Source organism: Sturnira hondurensis, unplaced genomic scaffold (genome assembly GCF_014824575.4).
Source record: "Sturnira hondurensis isolate 20B ecotype Veracruz unplaced genomic scaffold, ASM1482457v3 Scaffold0011192, whole genome shotgun sequence".
Classification (NCBI taxonomy): Eukaryota; Metazoa; Chordata; class Mammalia; order Chiroptera; family Phyllostomidae; genus Sturnira; species Sturnira hondurensis.
In genome coordinates this window covers 572,192-591,654 of record NW_028083823.1, presented here as the reverse complement: position 1 = coordinate 591,654, position 19,463 = coordinate 572,192, and the positions used below count along the sequence as shown (strand labels likewise).

At 40.1% G+C, this 19,463-nt stretch overlaps 1 protein-coding gene across 1 annotated transcript; it reads left to right on the top strand.

Moving 5' to 3' along the window:
* Window positions 1-2,755: 2,755 nt before the first annotated feature.
* LOC118996247 (ferritin heavy chain-like) lies at window positions 2,756-3,301 on the top strand. Its single transcript, XM_037059551.1, has one exon. It carries the CDS (start codon window positions 2,756-2,758, stop codon window positions 3,299-3,301), a length of 546 nt encoding a protein of 181 aa, XP_036915446.1.
* Window positions 3,302-19,463: the final 16,162 nt, after the last annotated feature.

Here is a 19,463-nt window from a genome sequence, read left to right as displayed (position 1 = left end):
CAATTTGGTTGGAAATAGGCATAAAGAAATATCGTTATCTGGAGAACGGACCCAGGAACAATAGTTTGGGAGAGAAAGAAGTGCTAAATAACTTTCTGGAAAACTTATTTTAATCCTATGAGGAAAGGCAATCCAAGTACCTGTTCTATTGATTACCCACATTGATAAAAAACAAGAGACCACAACCTTATTGGGAAATGTCGCCCATAAAAAGACAGCAAAATGTAAATCAAAAACAACTCAGAGGAGGGAGGGGTGCGGTAGCCAGCCCATCTGAAGAGAGACACAGCACCTATACTCCCTCATCTCAGTCACACTCAGAGGCTTGTCAGCTCACTCAGGAGAAGTTTTGTTCAATTTCAAATGGTGGCCCTTTGTGATTTTTAAAAATTTACTTAACTCATTTCTGAGTAGACAGTGAGCAGGGGCAGATTGTTGTGTGTCGTCGAGTAGGAGGAACTTGGCCTTGAAATTGAGCACTGTGCCAGGAAAGCTGGGGAGGTGGGTACCGTGCTGCTGCAGAGTCCTCGCAGCTATTTGCTATTGTGTCTGCACCTCTGGTTCTCACATTACTTAAAAGCTGGGAGAGGCCTCAAGGAATTATGTGACCCAGTGTCCTGTTTGTACCCCATTTCATCAAAGAGGAGATTGAGGTTACTAGGGGTATAGTTGAGAGTCAGACCTGACTTTAATCTACCTTCCCACCTTGGGCAAGTAGTTTATTTCCTCCACTTCAGTTTCCTCAAATGAGAGGTGATTAAAACAACAGCTATCTCACAGAATTATGAGGGTTAGTGACATACAGAAATCACCCAGTCTGGTAAGGACTCGTTAAGTCTTTCATTTACTATCTGGTGATAGAACTAGGACTGGCTTCCTGGTCACCTTTACTACCTGTGGCTCACTGTGGCTGTGCTCTTGAGCCCTGGGCTTCACAGAGAGCTTCACCAGACAACTCTGCCTAATGGCATTTGGCGTCTTGTATTTGGGAACTGAAGCTGTTTCCCATTCCCCACAGATGTCTCAAACAGTCCATCCCTCTGCTTCTGGAGCTCACCTGTGTTGCTCCTTTCCACCTATACTCTTTCCCAAAGGTGAAGAACTGCTCAGAGAATTATATGCTCAGTGTCTGGCATGCTGTATGATGGGGGAGACAGAAACAGATTTGGGATTCACTCAAAGTGTATGGACCTTACAGTCCATTATGAAAGACTAAATAGTACTATGCCCTGTACCATCTTCTTAATCCTGGTACTGGTTTTGGAATAGCATCCTTATTTTTAGGGGAACCACCCCATGATAATGCATACTCCAATTATGTGTGTCCAATGGATGCCTCCCAGTTCTTACATGACTGACATCTTCCTCACAAATCTGGACTGGCTCAGGGGACAGCCAGTAATGGTTCCTGACCCTCATGCCTTCTGTTGTTGGTTTAAGCTCCGGCACTTCATGACCAGCCTGATTTTGTTCTCCGGAAGTGAGGAAAGTAGAAAAACTTATTCCTCACTCTCCATATGTGTATCAGGGATTTTTTATTCCATTCTCCATGAAGAAAAAAAAGAGAGCAAAAGAAATAAAGCATAATTATTTTGTTATAATTTTCTTCTTTAGTATCTGCATTTCTACCAAGAGAAAATAATAAGGGGTTGGGAAGGGGTTAACCTGTATTGGACCAGAACTTCCTTTCACTGGGTAATTAGTGAGGGTAGGCTAACTACTGTAACAAACATGCGAGTCTTAGTGGTTTAACAGATTATTTTTGTTTTTGTTTTGTTCTTACCAAACTCCAGTACACACTGGCAGTACAGGTAGTGGTGGATTATTGTCCTTATATCATTCAAAGATTCAAGAAAGGAAACCATATTAGGAACAGAACACAACAAAACAGAAGGGAAATGAAGCAAATGAACACGTCTTCCTGGAAGAGAGATACAGAGAAGTCTTCCAATATCAGAAAAATGCCATTTTTTTGGAATGTGGGATGATCCGGACCTTACCTGCAAATTCCATGCCATGGGTATCAAAGACAGAATATTGCTCCCTAACTGATATGCTGTGCCCTCCCAGAAGATAAGTCTGTTAGTGAACTGAACATCACAATTGTAGGTCAGATACAAACTAATTACCTATGCTAATCAAATACACCCCTTATTCCTATATAAGAATGCACAAAGTTTTAAGTATTATGGGAAAGTTAAAGAGAAAATCATAATGAACAAAAAATAAAGATATATATCCCAATAATCCAAATGAATATTCTCAAATTTTAAGGAAGAAGCTAGGTTTATAAAATGAGAACATGGTACTATTAAAGGAAGTAACTAGAAAACAATAGAAAGTATTTGAAAATAGAAATATTGCCAAATTAAAAACTTAGGTGCTCAGCAAAAAGTCACTAGACCTCAGCAGGCTCTGATGGAACCTGGAACACAAGGCTCCCACCGCTCCTCCTCATCCTCCTCTCTCGCCACAGGAAACTGCCTCCATCCTCCCCTCCTCCCCTAGTAACAGACCCCATTTCCGGTGCCGTCTCAGATCCGGTCCAGCAGGTGTCCCCCTCTCAGATTCCAGGAGGGGACCCTCTGACATCTCCCTGCGTCCGCCACAGATTCAGACTCCGGCCGCCCAGGTCACCCACAGCGGGGACACTCCGAGGGCCCACAGCTTCCACCATCGACCCCACTGCTGCTCGACTGCAGCTCCTGCTTCCGCACCGCCTTAGTCTTGCTACCCCAAGCCTGTGCCTCCAGACATGGCGACCCCGCCTGCGGCCTCGTTTGTGCATCAGAACTACCACCCTGAGTGTGAGGCCTATGTCAACACCCACATCGCCCTGCAGCTCTACGCCTCCTACGTGTACACGTCCATGGCATCCTATTTCAATGGCGTGTCGTGCAAGCACTTGGTTGAGTTCCTCCTGCAGCAGTCAGGCAAGGAGAGGGCACTGGCGGAGAGGCTGATGCAGCTGCAGAACCAGCGCGGGGGCCGAATCCGCCTGCGGGACCTCAGCAGGCCTGACCGCAACAAGTGGGAGAGTGGCCTGAAGGCCCTGGAGTGCGCCTTGCACCTGTCCATCGTGGTAAACCAGAGCCTGCTTGATCTGCACCAGCTGGCCACCCAGAAGGGGGACGGCCACCTGTGCGATTTCCTGGAGAGTCACTACCTGCACCAACAGGTGATGTTCATTAAAGAGTTGGGGGACCATGTTACTCAGCTGCGCAAGATGGGAGCTCCAGAATCTGGCCTGGCAGAGTTCCTCTTTGACAAGCTCACCCTGGGTGACAGCAAGAAGAACTGAGCCGAGACTGCCTCCCAGATAGCCTCGGGGTAACTTCCCCTGGTCACTGTGCTGAGCATGCCTATTGCCATATTGTCCTTTAAAAGGTTCACTTCAGCTTTTATGTTCCAGTTTTACCATTTCTTCCAATAAAGTTATTGGTTCCTAAATAAATAAAGGTGTGTCATTGATTCATGTGTGCAAAACCTTTGCCTTTTAAGGGTTTTTTTTAAAAAAGATTTAATTTATTTATCTTTAGAGGGGAAGGGAAGGAGAGAGGGAGAGAAACATCAGTGTGTGGTTGCCTCTCATGCACCCCCTGCTGGGAACTGGCCTGTGCAACACAGGCATGTGCCTTGACTGGAAATCGAACTGCGGTTGTTTGGTTCGTAGGCCGTGCTCAATCCACTGAGCTACACCAGCCAGAACCACCTTTTAAATTTTAAAACAGGTATGCAGGATTCTCTCCACCGCCTCCCCCCCCCCACCAACTTCAATGCTTCAGTCAAGTGCAACTTGGTATCTCCAAAGATGGAGGGAAGAGGTGTTTTCTGGACCCTGGATGGAGGGAGGGGGTTTTCTTTGGACCCTGGATAGAAAGAGGAAATAATCTGTGGACCCTGGATGGAGGGAGGAGGTATTCTGTGGGTCCCTGGAAAATGCAGAATTAATCTTTCTATTATAAACAATGTGGTATAGGGGGGTAGGTGAGGCGGGGTCCTAGTGAAGGTGGGTACCTGTGCATGGTAAAAGTATAAAAGTCAACAGTAAAAATAAAATACATAAATAAGTGGAGTGGAAAAATGGGGGGAAGTATGTATGGAATCATAGCCCGAGAATCGGGGTTGCAGTTGCCTCTGGAGAAGAATTGAAGGGAACTGAATTGGGCAGAGATTGACATGAAAGGGCTCTTTGCTTTGTTGAAATGTTGATGGTTCATTCCAGTAGCTAGTTGGGGGCCTTGGACAAGCTCACCCTGGGCCACCGTGATAATGCCTCTGAGTGCTGGGCTGGCTTTCCTGTAGACATGGGGTGAGTTCCTATAGTCACCCACGCTGGGCAAGCAGGCTGCCCTTACTGTACAGGCAGCTGTGATTTCTCTTGCTTAAAGCAACATGGTAGCCAAACATTTACCTCTGTAAGAGGCCTGGAAAATATAAAATCATGACTGGAGGTCAATTTCCGATATTAAATACTTAATAGAATAGATGCCACCAAATGTTAGGTCAGTGACTGCTTGTTTTGAAGAGTGTACAGGGCAGGGGAGAGTTGAAGGTGGGAGGCCAGCTGGGACATACTGCAGCTTGTCCTGGTGAGAGACAAGTGGGGTTGGACTGAAGAGGAGGCTAAAGAAATGAAGACATGGGCAAATTCTACTGGACTTGGATGAATCAAGATTTACTTATGGACCAGAGGCAAGTAATGACAAATGACAACAATAATGCAGTTTCTAGTGTTTGAAGTCAATTGCCTGGGTTGAAGGTGTTGCTATTTATTAATCGGGGGACCCCTGCAGGGAGACATGAGGGGTGGGGAAGGCCCGTTACGTTGAATCTGAGATGCCCATCAGATGTCCAAATGGAAATGTCATGCAAGTAAATGAACAGAGCTCAGGTTGGAGGTCAGGGGTGGAAATACACACAGGGAGACATCAGTTATAGGTGCCTTTGAGGTCATGGGACTGGATAAGCTCACTACATAGTATAGAGAGAGTATGGCCCAGCCAGCCCCAAGTGCAGGTCAGCTAACACTAGGGGTTGGGTTGAAGTATTGGAACAGCCAGGCGGCTGCTGGTCCCACTGGGACCATGACGCCCTTCCAGACTGTGGACACCTGTGTCTCCTTCAGAGTCTATCTCAGACTCAGCCTGTTCCTAACGTAAAGTGGCCCCTGCTTTCTTCCTGCATGATGGAGAGAGGAGTTAGTCTGTTACCTTGTCTTCACAGCTGCGGGTAGAAAGAAATTATTCCCCAGTTAAAAATAAAAGATCTCGCAAAGAAATTATAGATGTTTGTTTTTCATGTTCCCTTTTAAAAACTCCGCCTCCCTCTCAGTACACTGTTTGTGACCATGTGAAATCTGTACCCATGTTAATCCCTAAGGTTGTCCCTGCCTGCAAAAAAATAAAATATGTTTCTTCTGTGCCTGGTGTGCTTACAAAGATAAAAGTTAAAAATTGCTTATTTGTGCACCTCATCAATATCACATGGCTAGCTTGAGTCTTTTTAAAGTTTGCTGATTGCTTTGAATAGTTACTAATCTATACACAAGCTTACCTACACAGTAATTGCCTTTCTTGACCTTTATTGCCTGGGTTCAAATCCCAGTTTGGACACTTTTTAATTGTTAAATATAACTATAAAATTTGGTTGCTGAGAGGTTAAATGAGTCAATACTTGACAGGGCTTACCATAGTGCCTAGCACATAGAGCAGACAGGTGATTTGTAAGCCTCCCTTACCACCATCATCATGGTCATCGTCATCATCTCCTCATGTCTTAGTTCCTTTGTGGTGTTCATGCTTTGGGGAGAGTTCATGTCTACACTTTGCCACTGGAGGTCTCTCTTGCATTTCAACCAACCATCACCCTGCATCTGAGGAAGGAAAATTCCTTCATATTTGTCAGGTGCTGCCAGGACTCAGGAGGGTGGATGGCTGGCTGGCTATTTCTGCTACCCCAAACTCAGGCCCAAGTCTAGAGGTGAGTTTCCTGTGACAACTGTCTGTGTAATTCCCCATTTGTCTCTACCAGCCTTCCCTTTAAATCATCCCCTGGAACACTTTTTGCTTACTCTGCCCACACCCAGGTGCCTGAGCCTCATCTTTCCATCCTGAACGACATTCCACTACTCAGAGGTGGGAAAGAGTGAAAAGATGAGATACTAATCCTGACCCCACCATCATCTGGATGTTTGGACCTAAAAAAGAGAGGAATGTGTAGACTGAAAGCAGAGGATGAGCAAAAGGGCTACTTATAACATACAAATTGATAAATTACCATGCACTTTCCAACAGATATTTTCAAGCTTTGCTGTACATTAGTACATCCTAGAAAGCTTTTAGAAGTCTCAATTCCTAAGCCACATCCCATGCCAATTGTATTAACCTCTGGGGCAAGACCTCAATATCCCTGGCATTGAAAAACCATGCAAGTAAGTGCCTTGCTACCCAAAATGTGTTCTATGGAGCAGCATGGCAGAGAACTTGAGAAGAACTCAGTTACCTGAGAACTTGTTAGCAATGCAAAATCTCAAGCCTTATCCCAGACCTACTCAATCAGTGTCTATGTTTAAGAAGACTGAAGGTGATGAATATGATGAACTGAGAAGTACTCTTTAGCATTCTGGTTGTCAAACATGGCTGCACCTTGGATCACCTGGGGCACTGGAAAATAATTCTGATGCCTCCACTTAAAAACTCATTGAGCCACATGCTCATATAAGTACTGAAGCAAACATCATAAAATGTACTGTATCTCAATAGCTATTATTGAACTGGCAAGTATCCAGACTTTTACTGGAACTGAGTCATTACCACACACACACACACACACACACACACACACATATATATATATATATATATATATATATATATCCTATTGCTGGGTGTGTGCTACAATGACAGTTAGGACAGTTAGTAGGTGAGACAGAGTTCATATGCCCCACAAAGCCTAAAATATTTATTATTTTGTTTTTTCCTGAAATGTTTGCTGCCCCTTGTCCATAGTAACATGCCCTTAAATTTACCTAAACTGCCAAATATCTTTAACATTTCAATTGTTTTCTATGTTCAATATGCTTGTTGTAGTTTTACCATCCACTTCCCTGCCTCCACAATGCTTTGAAAGAAAGGAAAGCAATTCCTTTAATTAATTTAGGCTAAGATACTAATGACTTAATTCATTATCTCAGCAAAAATAGTATGGCTGACTATCGAGCACTAATCCCACAGTCATCTTACCCCCTGTTACTTACTAAGAGAACACTACATTTCTTGGAGTGACAATCTGTTCAGTTCCTTGGCACAAAACAGAATTAGTTTGAATCAATCATGAAAGATTTTTTCAAACAATGTATTCAGGATGTTTGTTTTGGTAGTCTCTCTTGCTGACAGAGTTGATGATATGACAGGGTTTTGAGTTAAGTTGTAAATAAAAATAGCCTGGATTTGTGATAAAAATTTTACTTGCTTCATAAGGTGATGAGCTTTGTGAAGAGTAATCATTTTGTCCCTATTCTTGTCATTCTGTTTGTGATTTTGGTATGAGGGTGTGACACCAGGTACAAGGGCAGCCACTGTATAACCGTGAGGATAGGGCCAAGAGAATTGAAGAAACCAGTGTAGAGTCCTGTTATAATTGAACCAGAAGCATGAACTATGAGGTTTCTTCCCCATCCCACTTCTGGCTTCTTGAGAAATAAATACAGTGAACTTTATTCCTTAAGTGCCTTTGTGGGCATTCAGTTAGTTATGATTCTTATATCTAACAGACACAAGAAGACTATAAGGAGAAGGCATTTTTCAACACCATACTGGAAATATCAGTAGGAACACTTTGTAAAATATAGGATTGTCTAACCACCATGCTGTACACCTGAAACTAATATAAAATTATATTGACTGTAAACTGGAATTGAAATTTTTAAAATTAAAAGTAGTAAATTTATCTATTCCCCCAGTTTTTAAATACCCAGTATTTGCCAAATGCATGCATATGTGAGGAATGGTTTCTGGTGCTTTCCAGACATTTTGTGTGGGTTACTCTAACAATATACACATCCCCTGTGAAATATACACATCCCTTATTTTACTTCTAAGAAAACGGTTTCAGAGTAGTGTCACTGTCTGGAACTACACAGCCAGTAAGTGATGGAGTCAGAATCATCTGGTTTCAGAGGAAGTGATGTCTTTGCATGGTTTCTACTCTTCTGTCATCTCATTTTGGGGGACTATGTGATCCATACCGCATAGGTGATTACATTTAAGCAACAGACTGTGAGATAGGTACCTTCGTTTCAGTTTTACAAATAATTGGTAGTTAGATTTGTAGGTGGTGTTTGCATGTTCCTTCCTGGTGTTCAGGACCAGAGTGTAGGCTCTCTGTGTTGTGTTTAGTCCCACATGACCTATTTCCCCTTTGATGTTCACTAAGTACGCAAGTTCCTAAATCTCACGTCTATTTCACCTTTAGGCTGCTCCCTCTCTCTTTAATTCATAGTCTGGCTTCTGAAAGAATGAATTTGTTATTTTAAATTTTGAAATTACAAATAACATCCACAAAGTTCAGAAAACAAAACCTATATAACAACTTATGATGAAGCCTTTTTCTAACATTGTTTCCCAGTTTTCCAATTTTCTCCATGTTCTAAAAGGTAATTTTCTTAGAAGTTTTCTGCATGTCCTCACAAACACCCACTTAGTGTATATAAAAGCATATACAGATATATAGCATCCTTACCTAAAATATAGCATAATGCATAGGACCTGTATTTTTCTTTTTTTCTCCTTAGCAACATGAAATAATGAATTTTTAACTGTCAATTTTACATACTGGTCATGGGGAATACTTTGGGACTTGAGATTCTTCCTATTGCCTCTTATGCCACAACAGCTACCAACTCTTCCCTCCTTGGTTGGTTTCATTCAAATGTCCTGAATAGAAACCTTAACACTTTTCCAAAAAATTACATCTCACTTAAAGAGGTTTTACTTTATATAAGCTGTGTGCCACCTTGCAAAAAAAAATAGTGTCTGAGGTAACAATATGTAACCCAACTTTGTCTGTTTCTTCTTCTTCTGGCTATAACATCTTGAACTGATAGGAAAATAAATTAAATTGGCACTAATTAAATAAATTAAATTAATGCACAGCATAAATATTGTTGCTCAGCAAAGTGTCCACTCCCTAGTGACAGTTTTCAATGTAATGCCTTACTTATCATATAGCTCTTTCCAATTTGCATGTGTTCTATATTTTTATTTTCTCTAGAAGTTTGAGTCTCTTAGTCCTGCTTTATAGACGAAGAAATGTTTTTATTTTTATTGAATTTATCGGGGTGACATTAGTTAATGGCATTATATAGATGAAGAAATTAAAGATGTTAAGTGACTTATGTTAGTTCAGCCATTTTGCTTAGAATATCTAAGTGGATGATAAGAAATCTTATCATTTGTGAACAACTTCCAGATATATAACTACCTCTCTGTTGAGTGCCCCAACTTGCAGGTATGCTCTGAACGAGGCACCTTTTGGAGTTTAGATTGTGGTTTTTATCTCTTGTCCAATAGCCTTTCCTTCCCTTTCCTCTCGTATTTGTTCAAGGAAGGGAGAAGCCATGTGTGCACTAAGTATAAATGCTGCTGGGATCTCCTCAGCAACACAAGTGGGAACATTACCCACTTCCAAACTCCAGAGAGTAGGTTCTGAGCTAGTTCATCAAAGACTATAAGACATTCTCAGCTCTAGTCTGAATTATTAGTATTCCTTTAAGCCTTGAAACACTCAGCATCTATTCACAAATTGTGTCAAGAAAATCTGAAACAGAAAATCTAACATTTTATAAGAGGGCAATTAATATTTTTGATAAATTCACGTACATACTGAATTTTGGTCTAAAATTCACCTACTATATGAAACACATGGCCTTCAGGACTCCCCTCTGAAATGGTTGTCAGATCTCTCTGGTAGCTTCAGATTATGTTTATCACTTGTGTAATTTTAGTGTGATAGAAAATGACTGAGACCTGTTTATGATTCTTTCTCCATTAAACAAATCTTTTACATTGCATTATGCTTAAGATTCTTGTAAAAATGTAATTTAATTCTTATACAAATACCTGATTAGGAAGATAGAAATTTGTGCGAGTGTGAACATAATTGTCAACCACCAATTTTCATCCCCTAAACACTAGTCTACCAAGTCTTGGAGTCATTTCTCTTTTGGCTGCTTTTTTCAGTAAGATAAAGGACTATTTACATGGCTTACAGTGGCATAAACTGGGTTTATTTGTTTGAATGATAATTATAATGTTAGTCTGAATTTTGAGTGAATTTTCATTTGATTTGCTAACATCTAGGGGAAAAAGAAGTCTATTTCCCAAAGAACTAAATCTGCCATTATCTTATTATTCAGATCATTGTTACTTTAATTGAAAATATTTAATGTGTACAATGAGCTCAGCTCACTTTTGACTGCACCTTTAACATGATGGGAAAATTGAATTTTCTAGGAAAGTACCCAGACAGGTTCAAATGTCTTATACATTGAGGCAGATTGCTTTTTGACTTGCTCTGATGCCAGGCCTCTTGGGTTAAATCCCAGCTCCAACATTCACATGTTAAATGTCCTTGTGTTTATTGTCAGGTAACCTCTCTGGGCCTCATTTCCTCATCTGCAAGTGGAGATGGTAATTAATATCTACATTACTGGGTGTGAATTAGTTGAGCTAATTGTGAATTATTTCAGTTACTATACATAGAGTAAAAACTTGGCTTTGTGATTCCATTTTTGGTCTAAGCTCTGTTTTTAAACCTTCAAAATAAAAGTATGTTTAATTTTTTTGCAAAGAAAATATGGTGTTAGCCAGTAGACTTTCGATTTCCCAGCATGCCAAAACCCCCACTTATAACCAAAGACGATGCATTAGTAGAGTAACAATATAACTTTAAAATAAGTATATGCAATATCCCCAGACAGTAAAAATATATTGCATCCATAAAATAATGAACTGGAGATCATGGAAATTAAAACATTGATTGTTGATTACTGAAATAAAATATTCAATAACTGGACTGAATAACTGAGTGAGCATTGCTAAAGAGAAAATTAGTAAGGTGCAAAGTTAAGCAAAGTAATTCTCCCAAAATATAATAAAATAGGACCAACAGATTATAGGAATTGCAACCTTCTAATAAGTTTTGAAAAAATAGAGGAGAGATGTCAGGGGAACACTCGGTAAAGTGCGTGATTGTCTAACTACTATGCTGTACACCTGAAATTAATACAAAATACTGTTGAATATAAACTGTAATTGAAAAATTAAAAAATACTATATAAGAGACAAAATTCTCAAAGAAGTAAATGTACAAAATATATGAGAAGATAGAAATATTATATAATAAAGAATAAGTAGATGGGGCAATTCTCAGAACTGATCAATACATGAGTCTTACCTTCCATCCTTAAAAAACAGTGCCTGAGGATCAGTTTAAATGTTGTTAAAGTGCTGATTTTAGTTAGAAGGTATGAACCCAAAGCAATGATGGTGGTAAAAAGTAGACTATCAGGCAAGGAAAGATGTAAAGAAATGTGATTGCACGTGTTGTTGTGCTGGCTACTACTTCACAATGTACCACAAAGATTGGGTAGGCACAATGGACTTGTCCATTGGAAGACAAAAGTATGCCTCAGATCAGTTGATAGTGTGAAAAAACGTGGCAGTGGTATTTATCTTCCAAGTTCCCTCCTGCCTCTCATTTCTCATTGGTCAACATTCACGCCCTGGAAGCTTCTCCCACACTTCAGAGAAACATCTCCCACACTTCAGAGAAACATCATTTAGTTCCTTATCACCTCCTGAGGAAACTAGATACTACTCTCTATACTGCAACCATTTCACCTGAGTCAGGAAGTAGAGTTGAAAAGCCGCAGTGAAAGGCATGGAGTGAGGCTTTTCTGGGTTGTATCCCAGCAGTTGATTGTAGTGCACCCTCAGTGCTGATTACTCCACCAGGCAGAAAAAAGGAGATGGTCAAGGATGTCATGAAGTTACCCACTGTCCAGTGCAGTCCACAAAGGAAAAGATCTCCTGAGGACTAAGCAGGATAATTTTTAAAAAGTGTTTCACTCACAGAGTGTAATACATATTCCAGATAACCAGGATTTAAAAAAATAACTAAAAACCTTCAGAGATAAGAAACAATATGTATTAAATGGTTAAGAATGTGATACTACAATTTTTACTAGCATCACTAGGTAAAGGACACATGGAGTAGTATCTTGTAAGTACTAACAGAAAATAACATTGCCCTCAGATTTCCAATACTCTATTTAGCTATCACTCAAGTGTGGGGGCAAAGGAAAGATAGTATCAGGCTGAAATGGTGCAGAACATCTCAAGCATTAAAACCCTTCATGAAATACTCTCTGACATATTAATCAGAAGAAAATAAATCTAAGAGGAATTGAGATACAAGAAGCAATGGTGAATCAAAAAGATTACTAAAAGTTAGTTTTGAGATAAGTGAGTGTTCACTGTTAAAAAACAATGTTGGATAGCAAACTAGATCTGAATTTCCAGAAGATATTGACATGATAGCTGGAGTTGAACAGGGAAGAAAGTGGAACAAATTAAAGGCTTGCTAAGTTTTTAGACTTGTTGAGAGGGAAGCCTACAAACTGCAATTAATTCTGGAGAGTTTAAGAAAATCTTAAGGGATGACTTGATTAAATTACATGTGATTCTGATCAAAATCCTGGGTGGAATTTTCACAGAATTTAGTAAGCTCATTTTAAGCCTCTATATTAAATAGTGTAGTGGCAGCTTTTGCTCTACTGGTCATCAAAATATATTACAAAGTCATTGGAAATAAAACAATGTGATAAAGATACAAGCAGAGACAAATATAGTGGTGGAAAAATAGAGTCCAGAAAGGGCCTTATTATATATGAGAATTGAGTGTACGATAACAGTGAAATTGTAAATTAAGTAAGCATAGATCAGTCAATAAATGATTTTGAAATGTATGACTATCCATTTGGAGAAAAAAATAATATAATCAACTAAGAGATGGATTTAACTGTGAAGCAAGTGAAGCTTAAACCTGAGAGTCACTATTAATAACATGAAACATCCATACATGCAAAGGCCTTGGAGGGGTCCTAGGAATGTACTTAGTATAGGAATGTGGATTTAGTCAGCGACGTGTTTTTATGTGGTTGACAATAATTTCTGTGTATAATTAGGATATTGTGACTTATTATAGTATGTAGGAATGACTTTTAGGAATATCTCTGTTGCCTACAGAACAAATGCACCTAGAATATAATGTTACAGAATAGTGGTAATAGCAAAATATTAATGTGTCCCATGACACCTGCACCGGAAGACCATGATAGTGGAGGAGAAACAAGGTGTCAGAAATGTAAACTCTCTCCTGTCAGAAGAAAACGTGTAATGCAGTTTATACAATTATAAACATATGTGTCTTTTTGAAGGAAGATTGTAAAATAGAATGTATTGGAATGCCTGAGTCCATTGGACATAAACCTGTTGCAGTAATACAAATAGGAAAAACAGCTGAATGTGAGGTAGACCAGTATTTTATGCACATCAACTATCAGAAGTAAGCAATTCCAATCCAGCATTCTCAAAGGAAGTGTAAGAATGTTCAAAGCTCTTTTGGCAGAGTAAAACACTCTTTCGATTAGAAAATAGGAACACCTGAAGTACTTTGCCACTACCTGCATTTCCTTTTGCTTTTGCTTTGACACAAGAAAGGACAAAAAATAAGACAGATATCCAGAGTCCTGCTTTCTGCTAGACGTCACAAGGCAGGCTGATGGTGCCATTCTTCTAATATTAATCTAGATGCTAAGAAAATATAGTCATTACTGTATCTACCTCTTACTAGATAAAAAACTAAATGGTGCTAGTGCTTTTGATGCAAAGTTGCTTAAGAGTCCAGGAGCTAAAGCCAGTCACCCAGAGAATAAGCAGCCAATAAATATTGAGTTAATTTTACTCTACTTAAGCAAGGGGAGTGTGAGGAAGATATTAGATTAGGCCATGATTGAAAATAATTAAAAATTAATGAGAGAAACATGTACCTCATTTCTCTCAGTGTTAGCAACTATATCCCTTCCTCTATATTATATATCCTATTTCCATACCACATATACTTTATTGTTATATTAGTTCTTTAAATAAAGAGCTCAGGGGTTATAGAAGAAGCACAATTGAAGGTGAAATTCAGCTACATTCTTCTCAATTTAGGAAATTCCTTTGGTGGGAACATGATGACATAAACCAGCCACCAACACCAACTAGTGGCACCAACGTATACTCCATGACCCTGGTACCAGCTGGCAGCACTCCTGTGGATTTCTCAGCACACCACTTGTTTTAGTCAGGGTACTTAATTGCAAACAACAGCAACTGACTTTAACTCCATCAAAACAAAATTTGTTGCAAAGGTATACAATGCCTTAAAGAATTGACAGGAAGGCTGGAGAACCAGGAGTGAAAAATAGGAAAGAACAGAGGGAAGCTAGGGCATCAGAAAGCCAAGGTGATATCAAAGAAAACCAACTGGGTAAGGGCTATCTGCCACCAACACTGGCAGCTGAATAAATTCTAAAGTCTCCCAATTTTTCCCATCTCTACCTCCAGATATAAAGTCCTGAGAGCATCTCATTTTGTTTTCTTCTCCAGCTGCCAAGGATCAAAGAAAATAACTATTTCATTTTTCATCTTCTGATACAATGGTAAACATAAATAAAAGTGTCTTTGAAGGCTAAGGATTAACTGATTTTCATTATATCCTCAATGAAGAAAAAGTTTTGCTAGACTTTTGGTCACATTTGAGTACATATGCCTTCTCCAGTAAAGAGGAAGACAACAGAAATGGTGCTGTAGAAATCCCTGCATTTATGGGACAGATGGATAGGAAATCAAAAGCCAGAGATTCTACCACTTTTATCTCCCTCCTCTCAGTCCCTCAACCTTACAGGCAGTGTGTCTGTCCCTCTGACAGGGATTGTTAGGAGAATGAGTTTTGGCAATAAAGTATGGTGTGCTAATGAATATTTAACAACCAAATCTCTGTAGGTGGGGAAGGAACTCTGATTTGTAGTTTGACAATTCCTGTGGTGTAAATACTTCCACCATAGATGATTTCAAAGACATTTGTGTTTAATATTTGGCTTACAAAATTCCTGAAAATGGAACAGTTAGCTTTGGCCGACCAGTACAATGTGACTCCAGCATACCACTGAGTAGATGTGAGTAAGATAAAGAACAGGATATAAGATGAAAATTAAAACTGCCAAAACATATTTGGAAAAATAATTTGAAAAGAGAAAAGGAGGTAGGTAAGAAATCAAAAAGTAGGAAAGAAGAAAATTAGAGTCAGAGTTTCAAGGACAATTAAGTGAAAATTTCTGGTAGATGACCAAGAGAAAAGTGGACTTAGGATAAGTGAAGTAAAGAATGCTATGAAAAAACAAGCAGGGAAGCTATCACTCTCGATTTTGGTGGAAAGAACTCATTTTAAAGATGCTTTTCAGAAAACAGCAGCAGGAAGGAACTTAAGGGCCACATACATTTACTGTCTTTTGCTACAAAAATGATTCATAACTACTTTAAAGCACAATGGCTTAAAATAATAACCATTTATTATTGCCCTAAAGTCTATGGCTCGACTAGGCTCATGTGTTGCAGTTGGTTAAGGCCTAGCAGGTTCACTTTAGATTCCTGGAGATGGAAGAAAATGCACGGAGACATGGGGATGTTTGACATACCTTTATTCACGGGTGGGCGGGCCACGCATGCTGTAAGCTGTGTGTCCCTTTGTATCTTTTTGTATGTTATTTGTTCCTTTTGTATGGCACCCAGCAGGGAGCTTTTATTTTGTTAAATATTAGAGACAAATAAAGCCAGCAGGATGCCAACAGAATTATGAAACAGAGCTTCCTACTATGCACGTGAGCCCACTCAAGGCTATGGGAACAGTTTATTGGACCCAGTCTCAAGGCTCTGAGAACACTGCTTATCAGGCCCATTCCCCAGGTTATGGGAAACTGCTTTCCTTAGTTGTCCAGACACCCAGGTGAAGAAGCCAGACTTCCTTTGTTTACACTACAACCTACCCCTCTGGGTACCTCACCATATAATCTGAGGATGTATTCCACAAGGTTCTCTAGACAAGGAGGGCAGAGCCCTACACCCATAAACCACCACAGCAGTTTAGGCTACAGCACAGGTGGCAAACACAAGGCCTACAGGCTGAATCCAGCTCTCCACCTTGTGTTATCTGGCTTGGCACCTTGTTTCTACCCAGCAGCAGCGCCGAGCTCTTGCTTAACTATTAAGGAGTAGTTACATTAATACAGTCCTAAAGTTACATTCAGCCCTTTGAAGGCAACCACGAGGCTGATGTGGTCCCTGGTGAAAATGAGTTTGACATCCCTCGCGACAGCAATAAGTAATTAAAACAAGCGCTGCTGCAGCAGCAGTACAAGCTGCAACAGCACACAGCCAAAACAGAGGCAATTAGGCTACCCCTACGTACAACGGCCAGTCCAATTTTCACACAACTAAGGCCACCTATGTGAGCCACCCATCCAGAGGGCACCAGTGGGGACTGCAGCCCACACACCATTCCGCACCTCCCAACAGTGACCAAGAATATGGGTCTGACAGAGACCTGCCAGAGTCCATCTCACCTGGGCTTGTCCTTTGGGGTTCTCAATGCAAAGGGGAGCTGGTCCATCCAGCTCCTTGGCCTCAGCTGTGAGCCACCCCAAGTCATCCCATATGGAGTAGCTGCTTACCTGCCAGGGCCTGTCATACCACTGCATTGCCTTGGCATCAATGTCAGTCCAGGTAGCTTTCCTCAAGGGCTGTGCACTGTTCCACATGTTCTGAAGTCACGTCCAATTTGAGACAGAAGCAGGAAAGATGTGCCATGGGAGAGCAGCCAACATGCTCAGAAGGATTTCAGTGAAGATTCACCATGCTGATTGTTCAGCCACTGAGGCATAGGTATTGCCCAGTTTATTAAAGTGCTTTTCTGTATTTGTATTCTCTATCTGCATTTGTTCTTGTGTTTATATCTAAATGAAATACAACAGTGTGGTGATGGCCAGAGGGAAGGGGGTAGGGGCCAGGTGCAGGCTGCCCAAAGGGGGAAAGAAGAGGAAAATCTGTGATAATGTCAACACTAAAAATAAAGTTTAAAGAAGGAAAACAGAGAAAATTATTGGAAGCACTGCCAGGATTCTCACGATCTCTCTATAGGTCACCACAGCCACACAGATACAGTGTGCACAATTGCACGTGGTTTGAATCATGCTGAGTGTGACTGCTGCTGACTGGTCGGTACAAGTGTAAAAAGGACAATTGTCCCATGTCCATGCATATAGTCACAGTGACTGATTTCAGCAGCTTCAAAAACTAAAATTTCCTTTTAAAGTGATGACTGGGAAATGAAAAATATTTCACTACAATGAAACTTTGGCACCTTCAGGTATTGAAATTAGTGAGACCTTAAGTATTATTTCATGAAACCAGAATAACTACATCAGAGTAAAGTACCACTTTCCTTTTCACAAGTTAATTTAAAAGGACAGACAGTATTTAAATAATGCCTCCCGCTTCCTGAAAGGAAGCTTACTTTATGAATCACCCAGAGAACTAAAGCGTGCCAACTGTTTCCTAAAGAAGAGTGGTCCAGACCTGAGACGGTCCACACGCATCAGGGAATGGAGGCGTGGCACTCGACAGAGAACTTGAATCTCAGCATACAGAGAAGAGACAGCCAATGTATTCTCAGTCAGAAGTGATTATGTTTAAGAGGAAAAGCATAATCTGAAGTGCAACCGAATCTTCTTAGTTGTAATGTTATCGTTTTATTTGCACATCTTTACAAATTGTTAGTTTGACAGCTATAAAGGCATATCTTTAAGCATAGAGATTTTTATACCTAGTTTCATGTTTGTGCATATTAAAGTAAAATGATAAGAATAATTTGTCACCATTGGGTGTCTGATTTTTATCCTTCTAAAGGAAACCCAGTTTAAACACATTCAACATCCACTCCTACTCACTTGTTTTAATTTGGAGAAATAATGAGAAATAACAAAATAAAGCTTTTAATGAGGCCTTCAACATTTTAACTAGTGTCCCTGAGCCCCTACTCTGTGAAATTCAGTGTCTAAGCAGTTAAACAGTCTTTGCCCTGAAGGAGCTCATGGTGCAGCCAAACTTTCCAAACTACCCAGAGAGGAATCCGGATCAGAGTGCCACTGGCTGCTAATTACGAGATGTGTGCTTGCTGGAGCATGTCGCTGACTCTCAAATTCACAGCTTCTTCATCTGCAAAATATGGCTGGTGATGGCAAAAAGTTAACGGAGAGAGTATCTGTAACAGTGAGGCAATACAGTGTCAACAGCCCAGAGACATGTGATATTAAGGACTGATAAGATAATACCGATTTTGGATTGCTATCACTTTTCACTGCTGCTTTATTAAATAAGTTTTATACATATGCAAACACACACAGAGTAAGTCACCAACTGCTTTTACTCATGATCTGCTTCCTTATAAATATATCATCATGCTTACTGCATATGTTAATTGTTAAAGAAAAGATTATATAGAACAGTGAATAACACTTAGCTGCAAAAAAGAGTATGTGAGGAGTTTGTGGGACAGGTTTTTATTTTAGGATATATAAAAATGCCTGGCATATAATATGTACTCAAAAGAAATTTGTTGAATGAATGAATGAATGAATGAATGAAAGCTCATTACTGATGCTGAGTCAGAACTTATTGTCTAATATCAGTGGTATAACTATTACGTCTGTGGCATTTTTAAAAGATGAAGGGAATCAAAAATCAACCAGAGTTTTTGCAAATTACGGCATTAGAAGTGTTATTTGTTGACTCTGCATTACGAATAATACAGTGATGGATAATTTTATATATCAGCTTGACTGCACCAGAAGATACACAGATATTTAGTCAAACATTATTCTATGAGGGCATGTCAGGTTGTTTTTCTATGACATTAATATTTTAAACAGTTCCCTGAGTGAAGCAGTTGGTCTTAGCTACTGTGGGTGGGCCTCATCTAATCAGTTGAAGGCCTGGATAGAACAAAAATGCTGACCCAACTCTGAGGAAGAAGGAACTCCTCATTCTCAACTGTGTTTGAGTGGGGAACACTGTTTCTCCCCTGCCTTCAACTTCACTTCTTGGGTCTTGAACTTATTGGCCTTTGGACTCAACCTGCAACATCAGCTCTCCTGGGTCTCAAGCTCGCCAAATGCAGATTTGGGGACTTTTGAGCCTTCATAACCACACGACACATTTCTTTACTTTACAGACAGACAGACAGACAGACAAATAGATAATATTCTACCAGTTCTGTTTCTCTGGAGAACCCTGACTTAC